The following is a 15,289-nucleotide window of genomic DNA, read 5'->3' as shown; positions in this document are numbered from 1 at the left end:
TTCTGCTTTTTGAGCACACGAGACCCACGTAAACATAAGACTGTGGATCTAATCAGAGCAAAAGCAAGTTTTGTTCTTATCCAGTTTAAAGTCTGATTAAACAGTTCATCCCTCTTGTCGGAAATCAGGATAGCTAAAGATAGCTAAAGAATACCTAGCTGGGAGACCCGACTTCTCTGTCTATGTGGTTTTTAAAAAATATCAAAGTATAGACAGTAGAAGCTGTCGGCACGGCTGATTCTTGAACGTTAATCGAATACGGTAAATGCCATACTGCCTACTAATCATTGGCATTTGGCAAAAAGGAGCAAAAGGACAGAAGTAGACAGTAGATATTCAGGTATGGTAAGTTTTTCTCTACAAATTGTTGTTTTCTTCATTGAATTTGACCTTTAAAAAGTAATTCAGCGATGACCTAAACATGATGCAAAGCTATTATTCATATAAACTGCATTTATAGCTAGCTAGCTACTAGAAGAAAAACTCTGAGCGCGCCGCAATAAGAACCAGGCGTAATCTATCGAATTTTTCGATTATCGAAGTAATCGAAACTAATCGAAGCTAATCGAAGGCATTATATTTCGATTAGTCGAAATAATCGAAGCCTAATCGAACTAATTGAGATAAAAAAAACCTTGGAAAATTCGATTAATTCGATAAATTTGATTGGGCTTCGATTAGCTTCGATTATCCTTCGATTAGTTTCGATTATCCTTCGATAAGCTTCGATAAGTTCTATTCCCCAATCTTCTTTTTTGGATTCATGTCCCATTCATGTTCAATAGGGGGGGGGCGTACGGTTTTTCGGTATTGCGGAAATCGACCATTTTTTCTTCGGAAATTCGGAAATCAGGCAAAATTCCTTCGGTATTTCGGAATTTTGAAATTGTTTCGGTATCGGAAATCCATGAATTTTAGCTTCGAAATTTCGGTATTGAAAGTTTTTTATCCATTTTTCAGAATTTTGGGAAATTTGATGAAAAATTAGTCAAAAAGAGGAAAAATGCCCAAAAAATTGGTATCGGAATTGCAAGTATTTTTTTACGGAATTTCGGAAATTTTGGCAAAATTATTCGGTATTTCGGAAATCGCGAACCCCGTACCGTAAACCCAGATGACTTCGGCCACTTTTGACCATTTTTATTTTCGTTTGCAATAAATATGGATCGTACGAGTATGAAACTTCTTATACATCATCTTGAATCCCTCAATTAATGTGTTAAAATTTCAACAACCTAAAAGTATTTCCTTCGAAAGTAATGACCCGAAGAAGCCCAAAAAGTAGCAAAAGATGACTTCGGCCAGCCTCAAAATCAAATATATGAAAATATATCTGTTTGTTAGTAATTACGGCTCGTTAATTGTTCATGTATATTTTTACGATTACTAGGCAGTAAACCGGTTCGGTGGGATCGTGTTAAGTAACAACGTGCTTTTTAATTAATCGTTTTTCCGATTTCATTTTTAGGCCCTGTCCTCTTTGGAATCAGGATGGATCAAGAAACGAAGTTTATAAGAACAAACAAATTCTGCAAGCATTTGCTTTGCGTTTGTTGTTTTACCGAAGCTGTAACGATTACATGTCAAAAGGAAAAGCAAGCAACAGAAGAACATAATAATCTGTCCTACACACTTTATTATTATTATTATCAATTTATTTTCAGTTGGTAACAACGATAGGACCTAGTGTCCTAAATAGTTACAGCCGTGACCGTTTACTAATAAATTCCAACTTTCATAAAAATAGCTATTTACCACAATTTACATAATGGACAAGTACAAAAATTTTCTGGAAGCATTTTTAGCTTTCCCCTAAAAATATTAAATGTTGCAGAGCTTTTCACATCCTTCGGGAGACGATCCCAGATTAAAGAGCCGACAAAACTCAAAGATTGCAAACCGAACTTGACAGTGTTTGCTGGAGGTAGCATAAGCTGTTCTCCTCTTCTTAGATTGAAGCCAGAAGTTTTAATGGTAAAAAGTTTTGCTAGAAATAAGGGATTTTGTTTTTTCAAAGTTTTATAGATTTCTTCCAGGATTTTAAGAATGAATTTGATGTGAAAAGATGCTGTTTTAGATATAGTTAATAATTGAGATAAACTAGAGTCATGATCTTGATGAACTACAGCCAATGCTCTACGTTGAATTTTCTGAATTTGCTTATTGTTGTGTTTTACAAAATTCATCCAGATTAGTGGACAATAGTTAAAGTTTGAGAATATATAGGCGTGGCACTTGTATCACAGAACCCGGTGGGACCTAACACGGGAAATAGCAGTAGTAAATTTCTGTTGCAAAATATCTTATAGTGGAGGAAGATTTGGGGTTTAATTAAGTCGGGGAAAAATTGTGACGGGGGATAAACTTTTGTTAACTTTTCATAATTTCCCCCCGAATCGTTCAAGTTTATCTCCTTTTGGAAGTTCCGAATTACTCAAATGGATCTTTCTCTTTCCCCAATTGGATTTTTTATCTTCTCTCCATTGGGTGCAATTCACCAATAGCTGCGACATGACCTCTCCGATTTCACTAAACTGGAAATCAAACGCAAGTGTAAAATTTGATGATACTCTGTGGTTATTGTAAAGCCGCTCGTATATTTGGACATAAACGGATGATATACACTGTCCCGGACATTTACTGACACACATAGACGTACATTTTTATATTTCACATATAATAGAACACCCCTTTCTCAGTGACCCAGTGAAGTTTTGAAACCCACCGGGTCTGACTATAGGATCTCCAAAACTCACTAAGTGATAACTTTTAACTTCGTCGAGTAGGAAAAAAGTAATTTCAAGTAATATTTCAAGAATTCTTAAAAAAACTAACGATTGTTGGCCGGGGTAAGACCATAAATAAGATCTAGGATTTGGTTTATGTATTTTCTTTCACGGGTTATCCATCAAGTGGAGCTGACCGGGTCACTGATATAGGGGGATAATAGAAAATATTTGTATATAAAATCTCCCGTGGATACAGTCGGGTGCATATTCTTAGCGCTTCGATGTTGAATAAATGATTTTCCTGCCGTGTTTTAGTCAAGTTGACATTTAAGGGTCTGTCTACCTGAGAACGATCTCGATAATCGGTTTATCCAGTGGTTCCTATAAAAGACAACGAATGAACAAAAATAGGTATATTCAGGGCTTCATTACGTTAGCTCTTTAGATAGAAAGCACAACCAAAAACCCATCGAATATTTATTAGACATATAAAGAAATTTACAGTTAATGTTATCTCAAAACTTAATAAGCGGGGTGGGGGGTTATAAAATTGTCCTAAGTGAAAAATTAATTAGCGGCCCCCAAGCCATTAGGTACCCGAGAGTACTTACTTGTACACTATTCTGCACTTTCACGGTATCCCTCCTTTTTATGTCATTATATTCCGCTACTCGTCATTGATACTACCTAGAACGCAAATGTTAATGTCAAAATCCTGTAAATTAGAAGATGTAACTTTACTTTATCTATGTTGGGATAAATTTTTGTTATTTAGTAGTCAACGGCCTAAAATAGGGGTGCATGACAAAATTTTTTTTACTAGACGAAAGATACATATTAAAACGGTATAAAGGATGACGATAAAACCAGGTGAAAACATTCGAGAACGAAATACCTTTTCCTAATTGTATGCCGTCCAATATGACGATGCGTTGACTTCTTAATCCGGGATACTTGATAGCTGTACCATTATTCGACGTGTCGATTTGGAATATCTTGAAAGAAAAGCAAGATACTCAAATGTGGCAAAGCCACATTTAATACCGATCAAATATGAAACGGTTGGCACACAACAGCGTTTCAAAACCTTTTCTAACATTTTTAAATGTCCATCATGTGGCGCTAGAAGATTTTTACAATCCCTAAACCGGCGAAACTCTGGATTCATTGACTTAAATCAAATCAAAATACCTTACGTGTCCACCGCTTAGGTGGATAACTCCGTGGAGTAATTAAAAACGGTAAATTCGTGATTTTCATGAATTTTGGCCCTTTTCGCGAAACTTAGTTCTTGCTAAATTGAAAATCCGTAATAACTAAAAAAATTGGTGCGTATTTCCTTCGTTGTGAGAAAGGGGTGTAATGTGTATTCCCTTCGTTGTGAGAAGTTGTGAGAAAGGGATGTAATGTGTATTCCCTTCGTTGCGAGAAAGGGGTGTAACGTGTATTCCCTTCGTTGTGAGAAAGGGGTGTAACGTGTATTCCTTTCGTTGTGAGAAAGGGGTGTAACGTGTATTCCTTTCGTTGCGAGAAAGGGGTGCAACGTGTATTCCCTTCGTTGTGAGAAAGGGGTGTAACGTGTATTCCTTTCGTTGTGAGAAAGGGGTGTAACGTGTATTCCTTTCGTTGCGAGAAAGGGGTGTAATGCGTATTCTCTTCGTTGTGAGACAGGGAAATAGGAAAGCTCACATACACACACTCGCACGAGACAGGGATGTAATATGGTATTTCCTTCGTTGGAACCAGAGAGGCGGTCACTCAGAGAGGCGCGAGAGGCGGGGAGAGCTAAAATGCTATTTGCATGAGGCAGGGATATACGTATCTGATAAAATGATACTTCTTCGGGAAATTCTCGTATCTTTCCTTCCCCTTTTTACGTTGCCTTAATATACATCTTGAACATGAAAGAGAAAGCTTTTAAACTTTCATCCCGCTCACTTTTATCGATCGTGATATAAAGTAGCCTGGGAATCCAAGCGTTAAACTTTTTTCACAGTCTAGTTTATGATATTTTTGCTGCTGGTCTAACGCTTGGTGCAGGTAACTCGCCTGCAGGGACATTTTTCCCTGCAATGCAGGTTCGGCCTGATTGGCCAGCTTTCGGCGTATTACTTAGCAGTACTTTCGCGCGCATTTTGATAATTTCGATGCGCGCGCATAATTTATGGAAAAAGCTGACTCTGCAGAAAAAAGGAAAAACAAATGAAAATGAAAACATAGATTCATTTAGAAACAAAATGGCTGTTGACTGGAAGTCTAAATACATGTGGCTGATGTTTTGATGTGGTTTTTAGTAGTTTTGAAAGTCTTTAGAGCTTGTGAAAGAGTTTTTATGGTAAGTTGATTATGTGTGTTTGCCTGGGTTTCCAAAGTTCAGAAAGTCTGTCAACAAGGGTTCACACACAGACTGTTTATAACATTCTGTGTCAGACTAATCTACCTGCACCAAGCTCTATAATTTTAGAACTTTGTGAGGTGAGGTATTTTTTGTTTTTTCTAAAATTATGAGCTTGGATTCCCAGGCTAGATATAAAGAGGCCCTTAAAAATATCCTTGAACTCATTTGCATGTCAATGAACTTCATGAAGTAACTCTCGCAGAAAATCTACAAAATGTGACGTCATTCTAATTAGATCGTGCAACAGTTTAACAACTTAATCGATTGACATGAATATTTCAAGTTGTCAACATAGACTTATTATCCAAAATAAGCTAAAAAATAGGGTCAACTTTAAGGGCTTATAGCTCGTCAAAGATTCATCATTTTTCAAAAAGATTTCGTACACTTTACAATTGGTCTATATGCAGCACTGCTGTGTAAAATTTTTACAGATATCTTTCTGCAATCTTTTATAATCACGGTTTCAAAAAAGACGGTCAAAGATTTCCGTTTTTTACCCCATTTTCGCGAGGAATAAATATTCTTGTTTTTTCTATTGTACCATCCGAAAGACCTTTATTGTGGCCAAACGTGTAGAAAAAATGAATGTGATTCATTCATTCTATAAAAAGTTACAGCCCTTCAAAGTCGGCCGAAGTTAATACGCCCCCCCCCTTCAATGGATGGTCCGCTCAACGATGTGTAAAGCCCGAAGGGCTAGATCTCTAGCTTTTGCTGAAAATTGTGTCGAAGTTTTCACGATCGGCTTACGACGGTTCGTCTGTTCACTTGTCAAGCGCCCTTTTAAAAATGAATGATTTGCCGCCCGCTGAAACGCCTGTAGAAAAACAAGCCAAACCTAATCAGAACGAAGAGAAGCGCGGTGAATGTTCCGAATGTTATATATTATTTTCCATTGCGTCTTCGATGTTTTGTTCTCTTCGATCGAAGTCTAAAAAAAGAGAAAATATGATAAAGATCAAACATTAATCAAAGCTATCGAACACTTATCGAAGCTTATCGAAGATTATCGAACTTAATCGAAACCTATCGAAAGTTAATCGAAGTTATCGAACATAATCGAATATATCGATAGCTAATCGAATTAATCGAATGGTAATCGAACTAATTGAGAAAAACCTTGGAAAATTCGATTAATTCGATTACGGCTCGATAGTTTCGATTAATCGAAGCCTAATCGAAGTATTAATTTCGATTAGTTTCGATAAATTCGATTAAAAATCGAATTCGATTTTGTTCGATAGATTACGCCTGGTAAGAACCAAAATCTATTGCCACCGGAGGTAAATCCCATGCAGACGAAAGATGCCAAAGCAAAATACCTAAGTAGAAAGTTCTCTCCAAAAATATAAATTCAGGCGGTGCCAACCAAACCCTCCTTTTGAACCATTTTCTTAAAATTAAAAAATCAAAATCAAAATAAAGCTTTTCCATAACCAAATTCTGATTGAGACACCCTTCTTTAGAGAAAGGAATCATCCTTTCTCTAAAGAAGGGTGTCGGAATTATCAATAAGACAAGGGATGTTGATATTAGACCAACTCAATCAGAATTTCCAGACGGTGTCAATCGAAAGAATCAAACGCAGAATCAATTGAACGCAATCGAATAATTGCAATTCGATTGTCGAACCCAATCGAATCGGAATCGAATATTACCCAGGATTTGCTGTTTGATTGCTTCAATTACGTTCGATTGTATTCGATTATGTTCTATTATGTTCGATTGATTCAATTATATCAGATTTTATTCGCTTTGGTACGGTACTCAAGCACTCGGTAAAAATCCCTAACGGAGTGATCCAATTTAATTTAATCAAACTCATCAAACATAATCCTAATCGAACGAAATCGAAGATTATTCGAATGCAAATGACAATCGTACATAGTTCAACTATCAATCGAACCTATCTAACCTTACTCAAACGCAATCGAACACAATCGAATATTACCCAGGAATCGTCCCTTTGATTGAGATTCGATTGTACATTCGACAATCAAATAGCAATTATTCGATCGCGTTCGATTACGTTCGATTGGTTCGATTGCGATTTTTGTTTGAAGTTGTTCGATTGACACCGTCTGGGAATTTGGTCATGGAAAAGCTTTATTTTGATTTTAATTTTTTAATTAAGAAAATGGTTCAAGCTTTCATATTATTAATAACAAAAACAGTTTCAACCTTTCTATAAATTTCAGCTGAGAAAAAGGGTGTTGGAATTAGAGGAGGGGTGTCGACATTAGACCAAGTTACGGCACCTATTGAACTTATTACAAAAATTTCTTAACTTGATTTTAGTGCGATTAGCTAAAGTTTCCAAACGGTGTCAATCGAACGAAGCGAACGCCAAATCAATTGAACGCAATTGAAAGCAATCGAAAAATTGTAATTCTATTGTCAAACGCAAACGCAATCGAATCACAATCGAACATTACCCAGGATTTGCCGTGCAATTACTTCGATTACATTCGATTGTATTCGATTACGTTCGATAGACCTTTTTTTAAAGAGGCAGTTGAATAATTATGTACTCCAGCATAAAAACAATGATACAGCCATGTATAATTACTGTATATACAGTATCATGCATATTTTAAAAATTATGCATGGCTGTATCATTGTTTTTATGCTGGAGTACATAATTATTCAACTGCCTCTTTAAAAAAAGGTCTATTTGATTCAACTTTAGATTTTATTCGCTTTGGTACGATACTTAGCGCTCGGCTGCCCATACTAAAAAGCCCTAACAGAGTGATCCAATTTAATTTAATCGCAATCAAACTCATTGAACATAATCTTCAGTGCGTCACAAACAGCCATATTTAAACAAAACTCAACATTCTCACAAAAGTTGTCTTTTTGATTTCCCAAACATTTGTCTAAAGCGTTCATTCACAATAATTTATGTAATTGTAATTTTGTTCAGTCCACAGTCGGCTTCAACATATACATGTGTTTTTATTTACGTGACCGAAGTGCCTACTAAAACAATCCGGGGGTAAGTGGCGAAGCAACACAGCAGATTGTTCGTAAAGTAAAGAAATATCTTTTGGCATTGACAATCAAATACCTTAAGGGAAGAAATTTTCGCGATAAGAAATTTTTGCGGAAAAAATTTTCGCGGAATTTAATTTCGCGAATTGGGGCGTAATTCGCGAAATTAAATTCCGCGAAACACACCAATATTCGATTTTTTTTCTGCTTCATTTATTTTGTTGTTTTTGACCAGGTGTTACCAAAAAAGATGGACACAATTGATTTTTAAGCATTAATAACATGTATTTTTTATCAATTATAAACAAATATAAACAACTCCGTGATGCTTAAAAGTTAATCTAAGTTGATAACTTCTTCTCAATCGCGAAATTAAATTCCGTGAAACTTTTGAAATCGGCTCATTCGCGAAATTAAATTCTGCGAAATTAGCCATTTTGAAACTCTGATTCGCGAAATTAAATTCCGCGAAAATTTCTTCCCTTAAGGTATAAATATATTATATTATATTTCCTTAATTCAAAAATCACAAATTAATTTTTCATTCGCGAAAAAAAAAAAATAATGAATTAATATTACATACTAAGACGCCCCCATCTTTTACTCTCGTTTAATTTCCTTTACTCTCGTTCAATTTCCGATCTTGGAACGGGCAAAACGCCTGTCCGCCCAATATCCACCCAATCAGCTTAAATTTGTTTTCATTGTCCTTTGACTTTCAAAAAATAGTATTTAAAAATTATGAATTTATAATAATTACAAAAAACAAAAAGTTTGATTCTTCATTAGGGAAATATTCAATAAATTCCTAGTTTCAATTTTCAGTGGGCGTTTATCGCGCAATTTTTGCGTCACACAAACTTTCTCGGCCGCTCGTAATAATTATGCATTGCCAAATTTGGTTCTCCATTGTCAAGTCAGGATCGATGGTGACGTCACCTATGCATAAAAAAGAAAAGATTTCGTCAGTTTTATGCATATATATATTAATTTGCGAGATATTCTATTCCCCACGTGAGCGCACTTCTCGTAGACTAGTCGGAATACTTTCTTTTACTTGCGGGATTGATGGTAACTTTTCATCTTCGTTATTTTTAAAGTGAAGCACAACCAAAAAAAAACGAAACTTCAGAAAGTTGCGTATTTTCAGTGAGTAAACGACTCTGACCATTAACAAAATTGATGATAATGATTTTTTTCGGTCAGGCAAATGTCTCGTATTGGGGGTTCTAGTCTTGACCCCTAAGCCTACGCGAGATTAAAGCGTTTGGGTAAACAAGACAAAACTCCAAAAAAGCTGGTGTCTTGAAGCGCTTCCGTGCAATCCAAATATCGCTGTTTGTGACGCACTGATATTAATCGAACGAAATTGGAATGTAATTGACAATCAATCAAACCAATCGAACATAGTCAACTATCAATCGAACCAATCTAACTATCGAATATTACCCAGGAATCGGCCTTTCAATTGAGATTCGATTACGTTCGACAATCGAATTGCAATTATTCGCTTGCGTTCAATTACGTTCGATTGGTTCGATTGTAATTTTTGTTCGAAGTTTTTTGATTGACAACGTCTGTAATTCAATGAAGTTCTATTGAAGGTAAATAGGGTTCAATTGATGTTTGATGAGTCGAATGCCAACGCAAATTAGAATGACTTTGACTGTACTTTAAAAACAAATATTAAGTACCTAAAAGCAGAGAGTCACAGCTGTATTCCTTTTAGCACACACCGCGAACGTCTTAATCTCCAAGTGTAGAAGTTATCTTGTGATCGTGGCGCGTGTCTTTGTGGATTTGGGCTTTAGGCTATTTCCTTACATTGGCGGTTAGATTCCAGGATTGCAGGCTTGCTTGAGGGATTTCAAAAAGTGAGGTTTTTGGTGGGTAAATGAAAAAAAGGTTCCGATTTTAGCTACCGCATACCGGCCGACCAATGGACCCATTTTTCAAAGCTTCTAGGACACAAACCAAACAATCAATTGGGCCTGGCCTTAAAGGTTTCCAGAGGGTTCTCTCCAGGCCCTTTTTCACAAAATTTCACTTTCCAGGAGTGTTCAGGCAGGTTCAGGTGTTGACCACTGATTTCCAGGAGATATTCTGTTATCTAAAATTTCCAGGGGTTTAGTGAAAAAATTTCGCCAATACCCCTGTACAGTTTTTTTTGGAATAGCCTGGCAATATGCCATCGGAATATAGGTTAAAGAATGGGTTGCAAGGGTGATAGACCTTTTTGCCTTTCTATCCGCCATATTGAATTGTATGCAAAAATTATGGTACCGAATTGCGGTGGTGAGATTGCATTGAAAATATGCAAAACCTATGCAAAAAGAAAGTATTAATATAAAACTTACATTTCATAATTGGCATTATATTTAAAGTGTAATCTTGTAGAAGAAAGATTAAATTTGCTTCTCTTGAAAACTGAAAATAATCATATTCGCTCATCTCTTAGAACAAGCACTAAAAAAAACCATAACATTAGACATAATCTCAAGCTGAAAAATCACCAATGAAGGTACAAAATTATCCCTATTCGACCGACAGTAAATTATTCTCCTGGAAATAGAACCGCCAAATGATCAAATCAAAACATTGATCTGAACCTCCTGATTTACAGCAGCTTTTACTAATGTGTTGCGCTTGACCTTGTATATCAAAACAGGGGTTTTAATATTTTCTTGCATGGGAAAGAATGTGTGATGTTATAATTACTGCTTTCGGGTTGCGTGTTTTGAAAGTTTGTTTGATGTGTGTACTCCGTCTTCATGGAATTTTTTAATGGCATGAAAACATGTTTCATTTTTCCGTAACTTTGAACCCTTTTAATTTTTTTTCCATGTATGCTAAAGCGTTCCAGTTTTTACTAAAAGAAAGACCGCGATTTCAGCTTTCCAGTGGTATAACACTGTGGACATGGGCTAGGCGGCAGATTGGTAAATTTCCAGAATGTTTTTGCAACATTTCAAAATTTGTCTGCTGCGGACGGAAAAAAGTTGCAACTCTTGATGAACAAATGTTTCTGGAAATAATAAAACATATTTGAAAGCTGAAACTTTGTATATTTATCAGAAAAAGGGTGTTGAGGAATTTAAAAATCACATCAGATCAGCTAATTCTAGCTCTTTCATTTTCATGTAATTTTATCACTTTGTTGCTTCTCTAGCATAGGAATGTCCCTAAAAAAAGTTTTTATTTCTGCTGATGTGGATTTTATTTTTATTTTCAGGTGATGCCAAAAGTGCATTAATGTTTACACATCTGAAATAAAAATTAAAAAACTGTCCACTTTGCTTGTGTGAGAAATTCGAAATTGCCAATTATCCAGCCAGTAAGTCTTCACTAAATAAAATAAACAGACTGAAATTGTTGCAAACTGTCAACATCGATATTAAAACATTTACTCGATAAAAACATACTGGCCTTTGTCAAAAGATTTTTCATAGTATTAAGAAAATAAAAATGTTTTGCCTAAGATTCCCTTTCCCACACTAAGATTCTCCTGAAATTTCCGGGAATTTTTTGCTATTTTTCCTGTCATGAGGTTGGAAAAAGTTTTCTTCTAAATAAATGTGGGGAAAATCTTGTGTTTACTTACGAAACAGTCACTTTCCAAAGCTCATGTTTCAACTACCTGGAGTTCTGGTCTTTTTTCGGTAGAAGAGTGACAGTTGATATTCAATGTACTTGAATGGGATAATTTTTTTTTTTTTTTAATGGTATAAATTTTCTCCTGAATTAAATTTTGCAGATTTTTTGATTTTGTTCTCAACCCATGAAATTAAGTCCCAATGGAAATTGGAAAGGTGCTTTCTGTGATGAATTTTCTATCTATTAAAACTCAAAAAAAATGTCAAATAACTAATTTTAAAATGTTTACTGGTATCAAAAAAGCGCTAATAATGCCTATTTCAACAATCAACATGTACAATTTGACAGTTTTTCTGCAGATATAAGTGTAATTAGACATCATGCCTGACACTCCGGCTACATAAACAGAGAAATGTTCTACACAACCGAACATTGATGATTGTAGGATGATTGTGTACCAATTCTCCCTCAAAACTCAACTTAACTTGCAAGCAAATGTGTTGTTGTTTGTGATTGAGTCAAACTGGAAAGTGAAAACTGACAATGAAGGGCGAGGCTTTTGGAACTTGTTTGCTCAATAACGCTTGCTCAAATTCGTTTGAATTCAATCAAAGTTGATAATAACCAGTTAAAGGTTATTGTTTATTCAAATAAATCTGTTTGAAAGTTTACAATTCTATTTGAAAACAACTTTGGTCGTCATGTCTTTAGGCTAGCGCTCCTTTGAATCTTGAAAAGATTAAAAAGGTTTCAAAAATCTTTTCAGAATGTGAAATTCCTTTTTTTCCATTTTTCAGATGACAGATAAAACTACAATGGCTGGTATATCACTATCAAATTTACAAGGTGCATTGAATGAGATTGGCTTAACTGAAAAAGAGTTGTACATTGGTGGTTTATTAGCCGAGTTATTAGTTCACCATGAGATATTGAGTGTCTCTTTTATTAACAGTCAATTGAATGGCAAGAAAAAAGGATTCTCTATCACTTTTGATTTCTTGAGAAAAACCAAGTTTGAGTTGGCTGTCATCGGGTGTGATTTAAAGATCATGAGAATGAACCCAAATTATGTTGAAGATGAAAGATTTGTTGGGTTTAGTAAAAGTGACGATTTTTATAATCAGCTTTTCCAAATCATACAGAAAGATAATCAAGCTTATGTCCAGTTGAAGAGAAAGCTCATCAACGAAGACAATAACAATACCGCTAGACTGGATGATGTTTTTACATGGTCTTCTAACAAGTTTAAATTTAACGTCCCGTTTTTATTGAGAAACAGTCACAAGTTTGAAATATTTATGGATGAGGATGTATCTTATGTAAGGCTGGCTGAAGTTCATCAGATGGCAATGCGCATTGAATTTGGTCAAGATCAAATTCATGAAATCATTCAAAGTGATAAGAGAAAATTAGTGGTTGAATGTCTGAAAAGGTTGCTGGCAAAGTTAGATCATCCTGTAAATCAGGGCACCTTTCAAGCTTGTATTGATTACGGCTTCCCACCTATTGATAAACTGTTTATGCAATGCAATGGTCACCTGTTTGTCTTTGGTGGAGCTGACAGAAAGATTGCACTAAAGGGAAGTAAAGCTGCAAGAGAAATTCTCAAGTCGTCCCATGCAAGTCCCCCACAAGGTTATAAATCTGAACCAAAGAAATATAGCACATTTACTACAGCACCACATACAACAACACCAGCACCTAAACAGAATCTGGCTTCGACCTCACCAATACCAAAAAACACTATTCCTCAATTGCCAACTACTGCAATACAACAGTTGTCAAGCACTGGAACATCAATTTTATTAGCTTCTCTTCAATCAGATGTGGAAAAAGCTTACCAGAAAGGCCAAACTGTTGTTGTGTTAGGAAAAGATTCAACACTACCAGTAGTATTTCTTACTGAGAATACTTCAAATGTTACCAATTTGGAAATGTTAGTTGGACTCAAATCTCAATTGGAATCAGAGATCCATAGAAGAACTTTTGCAAAATAAAAGATTTTGGTATAATGAACTTTTTACTGTTTTTTAAAAATTCAGATTTTACAAATGTAATTTTTCATTATCTATTCTTGTATGATACTTTATATGAATATTGTATATTATAAAACCTAGACCTGTACCTGGAAATTAAGATCTTACTCCCTTATAACCTGCAATGACATTTTTTTCTTGGATGAAATTTCTAAAGCATAGCTTTATAAAAATTCACTATTTTTTGTAAGTGTCTCCAAAGCTTGCTCTTATCAACTTGTTTTCTTCCATTACAGTTTGCGTTTTTGTAACCTTTATTAAAAAGCAAATTTCTTAAAGCCTGTTGAATGCCTCCAGGGTCTAGGTTCAGGTTTTGCTTTTATAGTATGCCATCTATTTTATCAAATTTTGATTATTATTTAGACATTTTATTTAACGAAACTTAGAAAATTTAGAATTTTAAGCACTGTTTTGGATTTTCAAATTTACCAAAATAAAATTAGTGAGATTTTTCTCTTATAGTGGTTACTTTTATTTGTAAGTAATTTTGAATGATACGAATTCCAAAACCACTTACCAAACTCCGTTTTTCTTACATTGTTTTATCAATGAGAATGCTGTTGTTTGAAATTGAGAACCTGATCTTCATAAATGCCTAATTCAATTCACTTTGGTTTGGTTTATCTATTTTTGTCATTTCTGATCATATTGAGTATACACTCTTATCCCAAATCTTTGAGTATTTTTGAATGTTTTTTCTCAATATAAATCTTGAAATGTTATATAAAATACTAGGCTGATTGTGGCTTTTCTATCGATTCTATTGTCATTGCTACCGGCCTCTAATGAAATTTCTTTCTCCTATTCCAAATTTTAGAGAGCTAAAGAGTAAAAATATCCATTTTAAAGAGAATTAAAATCACTAAATATTAACACACATATGGAAATTTCAACAAATACTTCAGTACCTAAACCATTAAAGGTCCGAGATGTCAAATGTTTTGTGTGCAGTGGCGATTCACCCAAGTACCATTGTCCAAGATGTGGTGTCCATTATTGTTCACTGGTTTGTTATAAGGATTCAAAACATGAAAGTTGTTCAGAAGCTTTCTATAAAGAACAGGTAGGAGAATTCAAATTTACTACTCTCAGGTGCCAAATTAACGGAGGGGGAGGACATTTTCAAATATTAATACGTAGGGGAGGTGTCTAATTGCCTGGGGGTTGAAAATTGTATCTCTTATAAAGTACCCCCCCCCCAAAAAAAAAAAAAAAAAAAAACAAGAAGAAGGAAATAATAAGGTGATTATGGACTAAAACCAGTATTTACCACAAAAATGTCTCTTTTTTTGACGACTGAAAATATTTTCAAAAATTCATAAATATGATGGTCCTAATAAGGTCGGAGGCAGGGGGGCCATACACAGTTGGTACCAGACATCATGAAAAACATCATAACTGAAAAATTGAAAATTTGGAAGCCCACCACCCCTCAGCAGTTACCAAAAGTAAAGTGTATTTGACTATTGACAGGATGACACCCCTCCTATTCGCACTTAGTAGCCAAAAGTACTAAGTGAATTTAACTATTCGCA

At 35.1% G+C, this 15,289-nt stretch overlaps 2 protein-coding genes and 1 long non-coding RNA gene across 3 annotated transcripts in view; 2 read left to right on the top strand and 1 right to left on the bottom strand.

Annotated features, from left to right (window-relative positions):
- Positions 1-252: 252 nt before the first annotated feature.
- On the top strand, positions 253-13,972 carry LOC136822581 (uncharacterized). Its single transcript, XM_067078844.1, has 2 exons — positions 253-345; positions 12,516-13,972. The coding sequence occupies exons 1-2, from the start codon at positions 343-345 to the stop codon at positions 13,713-13,715; spliced, it is 1,203 nt and encodes a 400-aa protein (XP_066934945.1). The 5' UTR covers positions 253-342; the 3' UTR covers positions 13,716-13,972.
- LOC136822588 (uncharacterized) lies at positions 3,063-3,726 on the bottom strand. The gene is made up of 3 exons (XR_010848915.1): positions 3,625-3,726; positions 3,341-3,416; positions 3,063-3,110 (listed from the first exon to the last, which is right to left on the bottom strand). It is a non-coding gene; the product is annotated as an uncharacterized lncRNA (long non-coding RNA).
- A 599-nt stretch (positions 13,973-14,571) lies between the features above and the next one.
- The window catches only part of LOC136822594 (uncharacterized), a gene marked incomplete in the record, with an annotated part of 5,515 nt that continues 4,797 nt past the window's right edge, over positions 14,572-15,289 (top strand). Inside the window, 1 exon segment of the mRNA XM_067078855.1 lies at positions 14,572-14,817. Within this exon segment, the coding sequence (XP_066934956.1) occupies positions 14,635-14,817 (183 nt within the window).

This window comes from Clytia hemisphaerica, unplaced genomic scaffold (assembly GCF_902728285.1).
Source record: "Clytia hemisphaerica strain Z4C2 unplaced genomic scaffold, Clytia hemisphaerica genome assembly, whole genome shotgun sequence".
In the NCBI taxonomy this organism is placed as follows: domain Eukaryota; kingdom Metazoa; phylum Cnidaria; class Hydrozoa; order Leptothecata; family Clytiidae; genus Clytia; species Clytia hemisphaerica.
Note: the sequence above shows the minus strand (reverse complement) of the source record. Positions and strands in the feature narration are given on the sequence as shown.